General features: G+C 39.8%; 1 protein-coding gene across 12 annotated transcripts in view; it reads left to right on the top strand.

Annotated features, from left to right (window-relative positions):
• Window positions 1-17,874, top strand: part of FNBP1 (formin binding protein 1) — a 152,851-nt gene that overhangs the window by 115,785 nt on the left and 19,192 nt on the right. For 3 of the 12 annotated variants that reach the window (XM_084650134.1, XM_084650135.1, XM_084650130.1), the window contains exons 9-12: window positions 4,351-4,548; window positions 5,936-6,118; window positions 11,641-11,724; window positions 15,292-15,306. In XM_084650134.1, coding sequence (XP_084506260.1) covers window positions 4,351-4,548; window positions 5,936-6,118; window positions 11,641-11,724; window positions 15,292-15,306 — 480 coding nt within the window. The remainder of the gene's footprint in view (window positions 1-4,350; window positions 4,549-5,935; window positions 6,119-11,640; window positions 11,725-15,291; window positions 15,307-17,874) is intronic. The other 9 variants (XM_084650139.1, XM_084650137.1, XM_084650138.1 and 6 more) reach the window with 8 other exon arrangements.

Raw genomic sequence — 17,874 nt, 5'->3', positions numbered from 1 at the left:
TTGATAGTATGTGGTTAAAGGAACACAAGCCAAGACTCAAAACCTGCCCTGGCAGGAAAAGAGCAACCCTGCTTTGTGTAAGTCAGACTGTGAGATTTCATATGTAATCAGTGCAGAGATAAGACAGGAGTTCTCAGATGCAAGAAACTTTGGCATTGTGTTCATCACAAGCACAAGTACAGTATTCCCAACCTCAAGTACAGGTCTCAAAAATCATGAGATTGTTAAAGATAATAAATGTGGGGTTCTTTTCATTTAGCTTTTGGTTTTGAGCCTTCTGGGTGCACTTGAGCCATGTTTTTTAGCTTTCTACATAACCCTGATGGCTAGAAATTTGGTGGTTGTTTTTTTAAAATGAAAGCTGATATTCTCGTGTAATAACGTAACTCCTGGAATTGGGGCTTTAAGTAAAATACCAAATATTGTGAGACACATGAAAAAAATCAGAGGCATGATCAACACTGCCGTTTGTACCAAAGTATCTCAAATTAACTCTCGTTTGAATAATGTAGGGATCTTTAAGATTTTAATGCTTGTTCTTTTTGGCATTAAAAAGTTAAAGGCTGATAGCAAGGCCATGACTGGTGCTATTTTAGGAGTATTATATACTACTTTGTACTTCTTTGGTGAACTTCATCTGAGGATCTCCTGGCTCTTTACCTAATTCAGTACATTTAGTATTACAAATATCTATAAAAATAATACTGTTCCATACAGCAACTATGAAGTCTACAATTTATAGTACTAAAATTGTGCTGTACATGTAGTAAATAAGAAGGTGGCACCCAGCATTGCAATGTATTTATTCTGCTGGAAACATAATTGGGTGAACTCCATAGGCAGCACCACAGTTGTGATTGCCTTGTGTGTAATACCGCTTGTATTGTGCCTTTGATCTTCAGAGGTCTGCACATACCTGACATGACTTGAGGAAGCCCACTGAGGTTGCTGTGTGAGAGCGGGGATTGGCAGCCCCAGTCTTCCCGTTCTGTGCGTACTCCGTTAGATCCCATCTGTTCCTCTGGTATGTGTGTGCTCACACAGTGACAGTAATGATGCTACTATATCTGATGCTACTTTCTGCATCAAAATGTCACACCCATCTCCTTTCCATCTGCCTACACACTGATGACTGGGAAGTATTAAAAATGAAGAGCCATCATGGGCTAGAATTGCCAAAGTGGAGACATTAAAAATATGTTGCTATCAACATTTGCGTTAAGGAAACCTCAGTTACAGAGTGGCTAAGCCATTCATCATGTGGATTCTAGCAGGTGTGATAGAGGTGCTGCTTCATAATAAAATAAAAGTGCATGAATTCCTCTTCTTGCCATCCACTAATGGATTTTCAGAGACTATGTTCAAGAATCAAAGGAGCACAAAGCAGAACTGAATGTCCTTGTCTATGTAGTTGTTCCCTAGCACTGAAATATATGTGGGGACTTCTCCTTGTGAGAGTTCTGGAAAACCATTTTTGTTCCACTTCATTATTCAGTGTTAAGAACTGACAGGATATATTGGATATATTTAATATTCATTACACCTTAGCTGGAAAGAAAACTGAAAGACACTCTTGTCCACCTCCAAAGCTGCCAGTTTTTCAGGCTTAATTTATTTAGTTATTCCACTTGTTCAAAAGTAGTATACTTGCTAAGAATCAAATTCTGCCTTCTCCTCAGCTTGCAGAACTCCAGCTAAAATCAATGGGGAGGTACATGGATTTATCTGGGAATAAAATTTGTCTCTGTATTTTAAATATACTTATTAGGAGCATGCTGCTTTTTTCCATTCCTTTTCATAGTAACTCTAGTAAGGCAGATGTCATTATTGCAAGGCTAAACCACAATGACTGTTAAGTGAACCTGTGTGGAATTTGCCTCTGCAGGCTCTGGCAATAGATGGGATTAATTTGTTATGGACTTCTGAGTTCCTGTTATGACATTCTTGCTGTCTGATACGCAGCATGAGCTAGTTATTTTTAGCTCCATTGTAATGGTAGGATGTTTTGACAACATGGAAGGAACATTATATAATTAAAAGAGAAGAAATGAAAGGTTCAGAAGGATGGAATAAAGCACAAGTATATAATGTAATCTGATTTTTTTTTATCTCTTGCTACCCCCCCCCCCCGGCTCTTGCTTTCATGCTTATAATTAAACATCCTTAGAATTAGGCGAGTTTTAATGTCAAGCTAAGGTGAAACTATTGAATAATAAGTGAAAGTGCTTCAGTACCGCCTTTAAGGTTTATGGGGGTGATTTACACAGCACCTAATAGATTTATGAGCACAGATCTCATTAGCTTTCAATGGGACCCTTCCTCCTAAACCCCCCTTAGGTGATGTTGAAAATCTTGTATCTTGTCTTTGCTTAATTCAGGTCAGATATGTGCATATCATCCTGGGCTTCTTCCATATGTTCAAATGAATACAAACAAAAGCCACAAAAGGTGGTCAAAGCACCACCCTTCTCTTGGAAGTGCAGTGACATGGCAGTATTCTTAATATCCTTTGGCTAATGAGCCCTCTAGGGACTAAGGCACAATTTCTCTGATGACCTGAGAGAGAGAAAATATCCATATGGTATGAAATGAAGAGCTTCCTCCCTAGAAAAGCCAAGAGATTATATGTATATTAAGGAAGGATGATAGGAGAAAATTATGAATGGTCTCGGCCAAAGTTTGTTTGCATTGCACAAGCGATTAATATTTTGTACATGCTAGATTTTGTTTAAGTGACGTAAGGGCAGATTTACAGAACATCTCAGCTTCCATTTAGGCACCGGAATAAGTGGCCAGCGGATGTCCCGCACAGGATGCTGAGCACTCTGGCCAGATTTGGATGTGCTGAGAGAATTTTGAAAATCTGGCCCCATGTGCTTCATGAAAAGTAGGGTCCTTTAAAAATCACAGCCTGTTTGTTTGAAAAGCCGCTAGATTAAAATGCGTTTCTGTAATTGGTGTGAGTCGCACATTAGCAATTAGAAGGTTTGCATCCAAAAATTTGCTGCATTTGTAGATCTACTGCACAAGAATGTTATGTATCATTACCGTTTTGGTTAGTTATTATCTGATAATAGATAGGTAAAATAATTGCATGCAATATGTGGCCAGTTTGTGAATGAGGTAATTGTCTACAGCAGGGGTTCTCAAACTTCATTGCACCGTGACCCCCTTCTGAAAACAAAAATTACTAAACGACCCCAGGAGGGGGAATGAAAGCCTAAGCCCGCCCAAGTCCCACCACCTCAGGTAGGGTATGGGGGGCAAAGCCTGAGCCCCTCTGGGCCAGGCTGGGGGTGGGCAAAGCCAAAGCCCCAGGGCTTCAGCCCAAGGCAGGGGGCCTGTAACCTGAGCCCCGACACCCACAGCTGAAGCCCTTGGGTGTCAGCTTCAGCCCCGGGCGGTGGGACTTGGGCTTCAGCCCCATACCCTAGCAAGTCTAAGCCAGTCCTGGCAACCCCATTAAAATGGGGTCGCAACCCACTTTGGGGTCCCGACCCACAGTCTGAGAACCTCTGGTCTACAGAAATTCAATATGGACAGAAGGGTACAAGGCTTTTCACAGCAGCAGAAGACCAATTAGCATTTAAGTTGGTTCTCCTTAAGACAGCAGCATTTATCAGAGCTTTTGATATCTGGCTTGCAATTGGAAGCATAGCAATTCTATAATGGAAGGTTTTTATTGCACAAGATTTTTTGTGGATGCCCATTAGTGAATCTGAGTGTATGCAAAAGGTGTTCTGAGTCACCTTATGCAAGCTGTCCATTCAAGCACTGGCGTTTTAATTTTTTCAAGGGAAATAAACAGGAATACTAATGAGCATTTACATAGCACTTTTTATCTATGGACCTCAAAACACTTTATAAAGGTGATTAAGCATCATTTTACAACTGGGAAACTGAGGCACCGAAAAGTGAAGTGACTTGCTCAAGGTCATATATCAGCTCAGTGAGAGATCTGAGAAAAGAACTCAGATCTCTTGACTCCCATTTCAATGTCTTCTTCAGTGAGCCATGTTTCCTGTTTGATTTCTGACTGCATTTGGTGTTAGTGCTACATACGTCTTGTTTCTTTAGATGGTACTTAGTCCTTTGACCATTTAAAAATATTGGTGGTTAAAGAAGCAGTTGGTCTCAATGAGACCTTTGCATGCTGAACTCAGATGTTTTACCTAGGAATGATGGACTGGGTGCTAACAAACCCAGTAGCAATTAGGGTGGTTTTGTTAAGCTTCACTGTGACTAGGAGACTTTTTCCTCCACTACTCTTACACTGTTGTTCCGTTTACAGACCCTCTTTTTATTGGTTTGCAGCATATTTACAGATAGATTGTATTTGTGGCATTTCAGGATTCACAACTGGTAATAGAAGCCTTTAAATCAGGGTTTGAACCACCAGGAGATATTGACTTTGAAGACTTCACTCAGCCAATGAAACGCACTGTCTCGGAATCCAGCCTTTCAAATTCCAGATGGGATGGAAAATCTGAGCCCAAGCCTGGCAGCAAATCCAAAGGCAAATTGTGGCCATTCATCAAGAAAAATAAGGTACTGACTTTCAGACTTCATCTCAGTGTCCGTATGTTTGTAGCCTTTAATGGCTTTCTTGTTTAGTAATCCTGGCAATTAATTTAAGACTAAAAAAAACCTGAACTGTAGTTTCAGAAAACTAATAGCTGATATCCTATTATGGTGTTTTGTTACAGTCTTATTTTGTTTTTTACTTTTAAGATATTTTTATTTCTATATAATTTCTTAAATTGTGTTGCTCTTTGTTTATTACCCTTTTAGTTGTCTTTGCCATGGTCCATTTGCTTCTAATTCAGATCAGGGATTGTGTATGCTGTGCATGCTAACGAACTAACAGCGTCACTCCAGTGTTACTATTCTGACACTTCTCAAACTCTCCTCAGCTTTTTATTGGCGTTATCGTTTCGATCTGTACCACGGGTACAGCAGTTGGGGAAGCTGGGAGTGGGGAATGGCTGTAACTTGCTCTTTCACAGCACATCTAACTGAGCCTCTACAGTGCTGCTGATCTTTTTTTTTTTTTTTAAACTCACATGATCCTTTATATCCATTAAACTCTTCTCTCCATTGTCATATTTTACACCATGATGCATGGCAACATTTATCTGGGATTATCGGTGTGTATCAGGATGACTAGACAAATTCTGCTCTCAGTTACACCAGCACAAAACCAGAGAACTCCTTTGATGTAGCCTCATTCTCTGTTGCGCTTCTCCTTCCCTAGCCATTGACAGCGATTGCAAAGTGAGTACAGAGCACTAACAAATCAGAATGGTACAGTCGCTGATGTAAATGATGTCCTGAAATGCAGGGCAAGAGAGACTCAAGCCCTCTGGTGCTTACACTCATGTAACCAACGGCAGAATCTGGCCTAACACCTCTCTCTTGTAAATTTGTAGTGTAATTTTAAAAAGATAAGTGTGGTGTGCATAGAGCAAGGTGACTTGAAAGCAGGAAGAATGAGGCTTGTTGTCTTCCAGCTAATAGAAACGCTACTGGGCACTAAGGTACCTTCCTAATTTGATTCATGTAAATTCAGGTGTTTGAAAGATCTATTAATGTGCATCATTCTGACCGGCCCACAGAACTAGCAAAGAGTAACCTATGGGAATAGAGTTTGCATGTAAGAGTCTGCATGAGCTTTCTGTCAAATTATTCCATCTTATTTTTTTGTTGCATTACTTGCTACAATTCCTATTTTTATCACATTCTTCTTTTAACACAAATCTTGAACACTCTTTTCCCTCCCTCTTTTTTTTTGAACCATGGCTTTAAATATTTAATTATTTGTTTTTAATTGCTTTTCCTGGATTTTGAATATGGTTTTTGATGCTTATTTTCGTTTTGTGTTTTATCTTTTTATTTTGGTTTTTTATTCTATCACTTCTCCATCTCTTATACGTAGCTTATGTCCCTTTTAACATCCCCCCATCAGCCCCCTCCTCCTCCCCCTGCCTCTGCCTCACCCTCTGCTGTTCCCAACGGCCCCCAGTCTCCCAAGCAGCAAAAGGAACCCCTCTCCCATCGCTTCAACGAGTTCATGACCTCCAAACCCAAAATCCACTGCTTCAGGAGCCTAAAGCGCGGGGTAAGTTCTCCTCTGGATACCGCTTGCTGTCTGTCTTTCTTGCGCTTTTATTGCACGTTCTGTTATGTAAAATCTTGTTTTGTGAATGAAGCCATTGTGTTTTACCATAACATACAGACAGACCCAAGGAATCCAATCCTGTAAAGTCATTTGTAGTCAAAACCCCCACAATGAAACCACAAAAACAGATTCCTGTTTGAAATGAATGGTTCCTTTTGGACAGAGGATCACTTTCCTTTTCCAAAAGGTAGAAGGAGAGATGTAATATTAAATAACTCTTCACACAGAGACAAAATAAGTACCTCATTGAGTAGCACTAGGGCATAGAGAAGTTAAGTGAGAGTTTGTCCAAGATCTCACAGCCTGTGGAAGAGCTGGGAAAGAACACAGTTCTCCTGACTCCCACTCTGTTGGACCATGCTGACACCCCCAGATACAGAAGCATGAAGAATTGTATCACAGCATTTCTAGGTATGTCTTCTAGACGTTTCCCATTGAGCCTGCAGAATCTGTTGGATTCTGGGCTGACTTTCACTCCCCATGACTGAGAAACGATGTGCACAATTTAGAACTCCATGCAGTATGTAAGAACTTTATACTTCTACACTCAGGGGGCTACAGGACACAAATAAGATCTCTTTTAAATAGCTCTGACAGAATGTGTCAGATGTTGCATTTTCTGTAATCTTTATTCACATGATTTCAGTGAACTGCTTGCAGGAGCCTGAGTCTGTATTTGTAAATTAATGTTTGGGATATTTATACTGAGCTAAAAATGATTCTCATTATAAGTCTTTGTATACACAGCTTCTGTAAATTTTTAAAACTTCACATTTAAGGCAGAATGTTTCTTCCTTTGAAAATTAAGACATGTCTGTTATTGTACCATGTTGTGCCATCAGTTTTTAAGCATGCTAAGAAGTGGATGGCACAGTATAGCCCTTGGTTATTCGGTAATTTCGTAAGGATTATGTTCCTTTCTAAGCCTAATGGAACAGTATGGAAAGCAGCTATAACTGTTAGTTTTCAGTTTTTTTAAAGCGAGCTGTCACAATAAGGAGAAAACTGGATATAAAGGGCCAAATTCTGCTCTCCACAGGGAATCCCATTGATAGTTTGATCCAGAAGATGTAGTTCAGTAAAACTGGGAATGATCTGTATAGAGAACTTTGTAATTATATGATGTTGAAGTGTTTGGAGAACTTCAGTGCAATCCGCATCCTAATCACTGGATCTGGTTACAAAGAGTAAATCATTTTAAAAAAAATTCTCTTAAGTAGCATATAAAAAAACAACATTACGCTCTGTCTGGGAACTGCCATCTTGACAAGTTTACAGTTCAAAGTAGTACTAAAAAATTAGTTTCCTCATCAAAAAGCCACTGGAAAATTGAAAGTTTCAAAGTTTGTCATAAAATAAGTGCAAAATTACAGAACTTCCCTCACAAGAATATTTCCTAATGACTTCTGAGGGGGAAGCCCATTCTTTCAGTTCTACATTGGAGACTCTCCTTGTAGGTGTGTCTCTGAGACAGCTGGATTCTGATAGGCTTGCTCATGTTGAGTAGCACCTTCCTCCGGGATTAGCTCAAGTGATTTAAATGGGACTACTCATAGAGTGAGCAAGGGTATAACTGTCTGGCCTTGTGGAAGGCATCAGTGTTGGTTCAATGAACAGTGTTCCCAAAACAGTGTTGGGTATTTCTAGCTTGTAAAAATGTCTTTTTTATTTTGCACCACACAAAAGCCCTGAGGTGCTTCAGAAATGTATATTTCCAATGTACATATTCTTATTTAGTAAATATTTGGCTATCTAAGCAATTATGACTAATCACTTTAAACATTTTTGTTCATGAAATCTCATTGTACACTAATCATATGACAGTACTAAGAGAGCCTCTATTCAAGCTTTAATGCCCCCTCGGCCAAATTCACACGCGTATGGTGTATACTGTATAGTTTTTAACTGAGTAGAGTGAAAACTGAAATTATAAAGGTAAAAAGCTCACCTAGCTTTCTTTAGAATCACTCTAATTACCCACTGACACATTCATTTTTTTAAAAAACGAAAATATCTTGTTAAAGCCCCGTTAAACCTTTGGATGTGCTTTTCTGTATTTCACTTCCTTTTGTCGTTAGCTACCAAGATGTTTGTGTGTAAACAGATACTTTTCCCTGTCTGATTCACCAATACCACAAGCCAACGTTTAGAACATTACACCTTGTTCCGTGGGGCAAATTGAGGCCACTTCCTCCATATACAAGTACAGAGCAACAGAGGCAACTAAGTTGTGGAAGCCTGCTCTGGTTGTCTACAAAACTCATAAACTTCACGTTCCATTGATCTTTGGTGGCCAGAGTTACTAGGTGAAATTCTATGGCTCACTGTTATGCAGGAGGTCAAGGCTAGACAATCATAATGGTCCCTTCTGGCCTGAAAAACCTATCGTATCTATATAAAAGGAATATGGCTGGCATGTGTTAGTGCAGATATGGTCTAACCCAACCCCTCATGTTTAGTGCAGGTTGATTGTAGCCCCGGCAAAAACATCTGCATGGGGCCAGAGCTATGTCAGAGTAAGCATCTGGATTAATGCTGGTTTTACAGTATTGATATTATAAGGTATGCCTGTCCTGGCCTCCCCCTACTCCTGCCAAATCAAACAGGACTTGAATTTGGCACATGAGGATGACCTCTGATATTACACATATTGGACAGCGGTGTTACTGAAGGAATTTGGCAGGAGGAGATTGGGAGAAGCTGCCTATATTGAAGAAAGCTTTTACTGCTGCACCGATGAGAAAAGAAAATACAGGTGGAAAAGAAATACAGGAACCCTATAGGACAGTGCAATTTAGGGGATGTTTGGCAAAGCAAAAGTGTTTAACTGACCAAAATGTTTCATTAGAGCTTGCTGCTGTTTATATACTCCCTCTGTTTGCTCAGACAGTATGCCCATCCTAGCAAAATATCTTGCAATAGAAATAGCCTCCATAGATGCCTAAATATTACTGTAGATTCTTTAGTTAATCTAATCAATAAGGGACAGACTCTAAGAACATAAGAACGGCCCTGCTGGGTCAGACCAAAAGTCCATCTAGCCCAGTATCCTGTCTTCCAACAGTGGCCAATGCCAGGTGCCCCGGAGGGAATGAACAGAACAGGTAATCATCAAGCGATCCATTCCCGGTCGCCCATTCCCAGCTTCTGGCAAGCAGAGGCTAGGGACACCATCCCAGCTAACAGCCATTGATGGACCTATCCTCAATGAGCTTATTTAGTTCTTTTTTGAACCCTGTTATAGTTTTGGCCTTCACAACATCCTCTGGCAAGGAGTTCCACAGGTTGACTATGTATTGTGTGAAGAAATACTTCCTTTTGTTTGTTTTAAACTTGCTGCCTATTAATTTCATTTGGTGACCCCTAGTTCTTGTGTTATGAGAAGGAGTAAATAACGCTTCCTTATTTACTTTCTCCATACCAGTCATGATTTTATAGACCTGTATCATATCCCCCCTTAGTAGTCTCTTTTCCAAGCTGAAAAGTCCCAGTCTTATTAATCTCTCCTCATATGGCAGCCGTTCCATAACGCTAATAATTTTTGTTGCTCTTTTCTGAATCTTTTCCAATTCCAATATATTTTTTTTGAGATGGGGCGACCACATCTGCACACAGTATTCAAGTACTCTGCCAGCTTTACTCATATTGACTCATATTGGTCCCTTAGGGCCCAATCCAACTCCCATTAAAATCAGTGGAAAGATCACCACTGACTTCACTGGGAGTTGGATCTGACCCATACTATATAAATACTCCCCTTAATTTCAGTGGGAGTAATTGCTTAGTAAGAGACTATTCAATTTGAGCAAGTTTGGTAGAATCTGGATCTAAACAACTTAGGTCAACAAATGCAAAATTGCACATGGTGTGAAATTCCTATAGTAATTGGCACTTTGCTATGCAAAAATAAATGAAAACCACACCATTACTACATAAATTCCAGGCATTCAGAATGGATTTGGCTGTTTAGTAAATTCTAGTGACTTCCACGTGTAATTTTTATTTAGCACAGGGTGTTGTTACGCAGCTCGGGGATGTGAAGAAATAATTCCTGAACTTAAAAAAGAAATAGCACAAAACTGTTAACAAATATTCAAAGAAACTATGTGAGATACCAATCCTACATTCAACCTGTTTTGAGTTAGGTCTCCAAACTGATGAGTTCTTGAATCCTTCTCCTTGGGAAGAGGCAGAAGTCCATCCAATAATCAAGAGCAGACATTAGCTTAGTTCAAAGGGTTTCAGTCAGCATCAATATGAAGGGTCACTGGCAACTTGAAATCCTAGTCAGTCTTTAAAAATTTAGTTAAAAGTTGTTGCAGGTGCCTGCATCCTGCAAATTTCTGTGGTTTTTGAATAATATTTTCCATAACATTTTTCTCTCTTCCTTTTTTCTCTGAAAGACCCACACAAATAGAAGAAATTGACAGATAGTACAGGAGAAACAGTGAAACTGATCTATACTAGGTGCTGTAATCAAACTAGAAATGGAGAAAGATTGTGTTTCTCTATTTTCTTTTAATTATAGTCATTTTAGATGTTATATGTAAAAATAATATTGTTTTTTTTTAAATCAGGCAGAACTATGGTCTTTAAGTTGACTGTGTCCCTTCAGGGAAGTTAGAGGGGCAAAAAAAGCATATGCAGAAAATAAGGAACCACTTATATAAGTCATAGTTTCATTTATGCTTGCTCTACATTTTCAAATTCCATTTTTAAGGGCATAAAAAATCCAGTTCTTTGTTACTTGATATTAATTTTATGTTGTTTTATTTTACAATTGCTGAGTGGCAGTAACACAAGTTTTTTCATTTAAAAAGCAACTCTTTTAAACAAACAGAAAAATCCAGATTTTACATATATTACTGGGCTCAACCACATTCTGTTCTCCAGGCCATCCCAGTACAAACAAGAGGGGGATTTTGTGGTTTCTTTTCTAGTGGAAGTTGTTGACTTTATTACAACTTTTCTTTCCATTGCACCAGTTAATACGTTTCCTTGATCATTTTGTCTCGCCTCTGTGATATCCTGTTCATTAATGTGACACCTTAACTATCAGTCCGCCTGTACTAAATGTTTCTTCGTTTTGGGTGATATGTAGAGTCAGCATACAAGAAAAGTAACTGCATCTCTTGCCCTTGGGAATGTTCATTATTTTAGTACATACCCTCTGCCAAGACCAGTTTTTTTAAAAGCCTTAATTTAGTCTGGCCTGAACAAAGAAATAGTTTCTAATTTGGCATGTTTAATCTAGTTTTTAAAAATATGATGCTTAGTTAATTTACCAAAAGAGAAAAAATCCCTCAGAAGTTATTTGGCATCTTGCAGGTTCCCACCATCACACTTAAATGCTAATTAAGCCCAGGGCTGTCTTTTTTGCTGTAGAAACAGTAAATGTTGAGGTGTCCTTGTTAGTCTCCTCTTTAACAAGTGTGTGTTTTCTCTTGCTGACTCACCGGCAGACTCACTCTTTGTATTTTCACAAAGAACTCATGAAGAGGACTTTAGGGAAACCCACGTGTGCCGTTGAGGCTAGGGACTATGTTGTAAGTTTGTGTATGGTGTGATCAACCCATACAGTTGCTGCACAGTCACTAACCCCACTTACAACACTGCAAAAGGGTGCTTCAGTGGAAATGAGGTTCGCAGAAGGCATAAGGAAACTACAAATTCATTGTGAGGAGAGCCATGACTTACTGATAGAAACAACTGATCCTGTGAAAGAGGTTGCAGCTGTCAGTACTGGAAAAGCTGGAATTGGCACAACTAACATGGTTAAACATGGGAAATTCAGACCACAATGGAACCTGCTTAAAGTGAGTTTAGCTGTCACAAACCTCTACAGGAAAGCATAATCCCAGACTATTTCAACTCATTGCAGTGTGCTAATTGCAAGACTGGTTAGACTTGTAGGCTGCCCTCTGCTATACAGTGAGATTTTTCTGTGTAAAGGTATTCTAAGAGGGTTCCACTCTATTTGTTAAGAATATTTTTGTGGCTCTTTGTAAATATAAGCCTGTCCGTGCAGAATGGCAGTGCATTCATGCTGTGGTATATACTGCACCTTTTCAACAGAGCTTTAACTTGCACTGCTACCACCACTACGGCTTCCCTGAACCTCGCGTAACATTTGTGGTTCATGGGATCGAGAGCTGTGACTTCTAAACAAGCTTCACGAAGCCAGACTGTAGAGGAGATAAAACATTTTAGCCTTTGATAAACCCGATGTCCGGTGATTTATTTCAATCCCCTGTCTTTTGTAAGTGAGGTTAGTGTCCGTGATTGTCCAATAACACATGGACTTGTTGGCTTTCGTGCTCTCTCATGTGTTATTGAAGCTTGTGGCTCTTAGGCTCTTCATTGTTCCCTGCAATACTAAGTTAGACCTGTCTTAAAGGAACAGTTGCATGGGATTTGCTCATTACATTTTCTAGAAATGTCACTCTCTAATCATTTGAAGAAAAGTCCCTATTCTCACATGAAGTGAGCAAATCTCTTAACTGTGAAAACCCAACAGAATTGGCCAAACAAAAAAGCAGTCATTTAGTAACTACATTTAATACACATTTGTTTTCAGTCTTCTCAGATGTACAGCAATTGAGTTGCTGCCACATAATGTCGATGTTCTTCAAAACCAGAAAACTTGGAATCTGCTTTTAAATTCAGCATTTCATTGTTTTCATTTGATTTACAACCTATTAGAATCTCTACTGCTTTGTTATTCATGCTGTGCATAACAATGCCTGTTGTACATTTTTGGGGGTGTTATCAAATTTCTGGTTTTCATAATACTTAACAAACAACAACATATGAATTAGACATGCAATGTCTATTATTCCTTAACATTTGCTGAATTTACAGTAAAAGAATAGTTTTAATGCTAATGACTCTTTGGCCATAGTTTAGTCTTTAGAATGATTAGTGTTTACAATGTAGCGCATGTAGCAAACATTTGTGCATTATAGAGTGCTTTGTAGGTAAATATTTTTTCTGCTTCATAACTGTTGCGTGTATTTGTGTAGAAGGATCTCAACTTGTGCTGATCATGTCTATGCTAAAGTTCACAGGAATGCTAAAGCAATTATGAAAATAAGGGCTGCCTAGATTTGAATTTCTTCAGCAAGATATTTAGTCAGTTCCTCCTTTCATTTGTATAATTATTCCTCTTCTTTCAAAAATAAATTTACTTTTGTTTGGTTATTTCAAAGGCCTCTTCATTTCTTGAGTTAGACTTCTCTAGGCTCTGGGGTCAGGGCCATGTTTTTATTTACTGGCTAACTTAACTGCAGGGGAACCTATTTGACCTGTTTCATTATCACAAAAATGCAATTCAGGATGGATCAATTCAGGGGCAATATATCATTATTTGTTTTAAGACCACATTTTTGTTTGAATGCTTGGCTTATTTTTATTTTAATATAAAATTAGACTCTGCCAAGTGACTGTAAATAACCTTTAGAGTTTCCTAAAGGTTAAAATGCAATGACAAAAGAAAGATGTGCTTAACTTGTGCTTCCACTGCCCTGCCATTATTTTAGGTCCAGTCTTAGAGAACTGTGCTTGCCTAAAACTGGCATATCTGTTAGCTTATTAAAGATCAGAACACAATAACCGATGGACTTCCCAGTTTTCAATTGCATGCAACTTTTGAATGCAGAAGTGCACTCAGGTCTTAAATGATGGCTTAGCTCATGGTGCGAGCGGAGTGCCTGCCCTCCACGTTCCATCTGAGTTTCTTTGCTTCAGCACAGAGTATATTTCAATGCATTTATACCTTCTAGGGGTTTGCTACATAGTTTGTGAATCCCAGCCATTACACTTGAGAGGCTTGCAACACAGTCAGAATGCAAGTTATCGGAGAATGAGGTGGGATGAGCTCTTGGAAGAATCCAACTTTGTTTCCCCTCCCTTCCAAGCAATAACCTTTAAAACCCAGTTTCTTGTATTAAACTGCAGTTAAATCATGCCCCTAAGTCCAGTATGGAATGGTGCTGAAATACTACTTGGTATTCGGTGCAGCTCCTGGAAGGCACCCTGTGTTGCAGCTGTGACAGTGGCTTTGCAACACGGGTAAGAAGGCACTGTAATGAGGTACTGCAACACCATTTAAGATAGCTGTATTTGTAAGTTTTGTAGGACAGGGACAAAACACGCATATGGCCTTTAATGCACAACACTCAGGCTCTTAGTATCCAGGCTAATTGAATGATAACGTATTGGCTGTACATAAAGAAATATAGCAGCCTTTGAGGAAAGAGATTGTATATAAGGGACTTGTATATTGGTCAACAGCGTGGGCATGGAGATAAAAGTGAAAATCCTAAATGGAAATAATTGGGTAAAAAGAAGGATAGAGATTTTTTTTTCTTTGCTGTGATCTTGTCAGACCTTATAATCTAAACAAGCTTGATTAGTAGTTGGATGGGAGACCTACAAGGTGCTGCAAGATGTGGTGTTGGTTATTACACAGAGGACACTTCCCTCTTAATTAATGCTCCAGCATGGTAGTAAGGGAATACTGTCTTTTGGGTGGAGACATGCAATCTAGGCCCTGACCACTTGGAATCATTAGAGATCCCATGGCATGTTTTACAGGAGAGGTCCAAGGGTTAGTCCCGATGTCCTGGCAGAATTTCAATTCCTTATTATTTCCCACTCCTGCCCTAAAGAATTGTATAGCATGGCTGGCACCGGTGACGTGTGTTTCAGCACCTCTTCAGCGTTGAGTGTGATAACCCACCTAATTATGTAAGTATTGTAAAGCACCAGTTTTGCTGAGTGCAAGGTGCAACTTAAAGGGGATATGCTATTGCTATCTTAGTGTTGACGTCAGTCAGCCTGAGTCACGTTTTCACCTGCACTGCCAAAGCAAATATGCAAAGGTGTAACATGTTTTCCTTTTCCACTTCCACTGATGAAATGGCAGCTGAATGGTAGTGTGTGGCCCATCTTGTGAACTTTTGCACAGATCTGTTACCCATTTTCACATCCCAACAGTGAGGAGAATACGTGTGTCGTTTTATTATAACAGTAGGACTGAAGAAATTCCTCTTCTACTGATGCGCTTGTTTTTTTTCTCTTTTTTCCTGTACTCCTACAATTTTTACATGAAGCTTTCTCTCAAGCTGGTAAGCACAATTACAGCATGTTTGTCCTGTGTTTTAACCACAGTTTTCTGTGTGTGTTTTTCTTTGTGTGCACTATGACACCTACAACATGACTGAAATTAATTTTAAATTTGTTTCTTCTTTGTGTTTGCTTTGTTTGACATTTATCAGATAACTTTGAATACGCAGGTCTGGAATCTAATAGAGGTGATCAGAATTCAATCTTTCTAATAAGCTGCTAAAGAATTAACTCTAATTTATAATGTAGTTTATCCTTATTTTTTTGTAATCTAGGGCAGGGGTTCTCAAACTTCATTACTCCATGACCCCCTTCTGACAACAAAAATTACTACATTACCTCAGGAGGGGGAACCAAAGCCTGAGCCCGCCCAAGTCCCACCTCCCTGGGTGGGGTGGGGAGCCCAAGGCTAGAGACCCACCACCCTGGGCAGGGAGCAAGGGGGGAGGCAAAGCCAAAGCCCAGGGCTTCAGCTCATGGCAGGGGGCCTGTAACCTGAGCCCCGATGCCCACGGCTGAAGCCCTTGGGCAACAGCTTCGGCCCCGGGCAGTGGGTCTTGGGCTTCGGCCCCGGCAAGTCTAAGCTAGTCCTGGCAACCCGATTAAAATGGGGTCCCAACCCACAGTTTGAGAACCGCTGATCTAGGGCTATAAAAGTGTAGCAAAAATTACACCAATCAGTTCTATTGCTGTATCTGAAATATACATGGAAGAATTAATGTTATAAGTGTCTCTACTGTGGCTGTGCTGTGGCCCTTTATACAGAGAAAAGTAAAAGCCTTTTATCCGACTGCAACATGGTCATCAATTGTGTTTTCCATGTTCAGGTACTAATAATCACTGGAAGTCTGAATCATTGTTACCTGCATTTTACAGCCCTATATAGTCCTCCAGAAAAACTAACAATGAAATTAATTAAAGTGAAATAAACCTTAACCAAGAAGGTTAACTCAGATTGATTTAAATTTGCAAATGAGCATGTATATATGAATCCTAAATCTAGTCTTGGATACAACCGGAATGATATCTTGAAATACGGTAAGAGAATGCATCGCAAAATTGAAAAGGGAAGGGGTAAGAGCATGTGTGAAAAGAAATGATGTGATGTTGTATTTTACATCCAAGACAGCATACTGGTAAGGCAGAGTTATCCGAACCTTGGTATGTTTTAGATTACTTCTCTTGGCTTTCTTGCCACACCTGATCCCAGCCAGAAGAATTCAATTTAAATAGTTTGCTGAATCATTTCAGGCCAACATGTAGGAGGGTACAAAGGACTGATTTAAGTTTTAGGAAGCCTCAAAGGATCTGCAGTAGCTCATTAGTGATGTTAGTTTGGGAGGTTTCCTTCTTCTGGTCAGTCAGGGTCTTTAGGTTTCTTTCATCCCATTATTCTGGTGTTCACCATTCTGCGCCAAGTCTCCCCAAAACGGGTGACTTCTGTCACAAGGTGAGAGACTTACTGGTGGCTTCCTCTAAGAATACCTGTGCCATTAAGGCTTCTCACCTCCATTGGAATGCCTGCAGCAGGGTTTATGCATCTTCATGGGGATTTCAAGCACTTCTGTTCCACTGATGCAGTGCAAAGCATCACTTAATGTAGACATTATCTTTCCAGACACAGTCAAAACCTAAATACTTCAGCCCCATGACAGTCCCAAGGAAAAATGGCAGAGATCCAGAGATCCCTCAGTTACTGACAAACCCAGCTGCCCTTAGCTCTTTGTAGCTCAAAAGCTTGTCTCTCTCACCAACAGAAGTTGGTCCAAGAAAACAGATTACCTCACCCACCTTGTTTCTCCACCAAGCCACAGAGCTAGCAGCCATTGATGTTTATACAGAGTCCCTCCACTCATTCTATTTGCTAGTCATATTACTAGTAAGCAGCTGATGCATTGTGTGTGTAAGCCAGACCTTTCTATGCAGCAGCGTGTACTGTAAAGTATAGCCAACCTGCGCAAAAGGTTCTTGACTTGACCCTTTTGGGTCAGAAGTTGGAGCCTCCTTTTTGATGAGAAGTTACTCAGTGAATTCAGTGAGGGTTCTTTTTGAGTCTCAGGGATGCAGTTCTATGCCGCATTAATGCATTGGTCTGAAATATTGTCTACTAGTGCCCACCGTATTGCTAATCCTGCTGTGCTTGGATCCTGCAAGTGTGGGCCTCAGTTTCTGGATGAGGAAGGTTTCAGAATTAAACCCCCATGTTAAAAGGGCTTTTCCCTTTTCAGTTAAGTGCTTTTGTGACTTCCAGTTAAGGTATCATTGGGGGGAGTCTGTTGCATGTGCGTATCCTCTAAGTAGTGTGTTTTTGTAGCCTTTCATGTAGCTACATATCCCTCCTGTCCTCCAAACAACCCCAGACTCTTCAGCTTGATATGTACGAAGATATGTACATCTTTAATGATTTTATTCCATTGGCAAAATACATGGACCTCTTGTAATGCCTGTACCGGGGATGGGGAATATTTTAAAGAAAATGACATTTGCATGAACAAGAGTAAATGAAAACAGACCTCTCCTGTAGCATGTAGAGTCTAATGATGTGGTGGAGGTAATAAATCAAATCTGTC

The sequence above is a fragment of the Lepidochelys olivacea genome (genome assembly GCF_965140295.1).
Source record: "Lepidochelys olivacea isolate rLepOli2 genome assembly, chromosome: 16".
Classification (NCBI taxonomy): Eukaryota; Metazoa; Chordata; order Testudines; family Cheloniidae; genus Lepidochelys; species Lepidochelys olivacea.
This window is presented reverse-complemented; position numbering and strand designations above follow the sequence as displayed.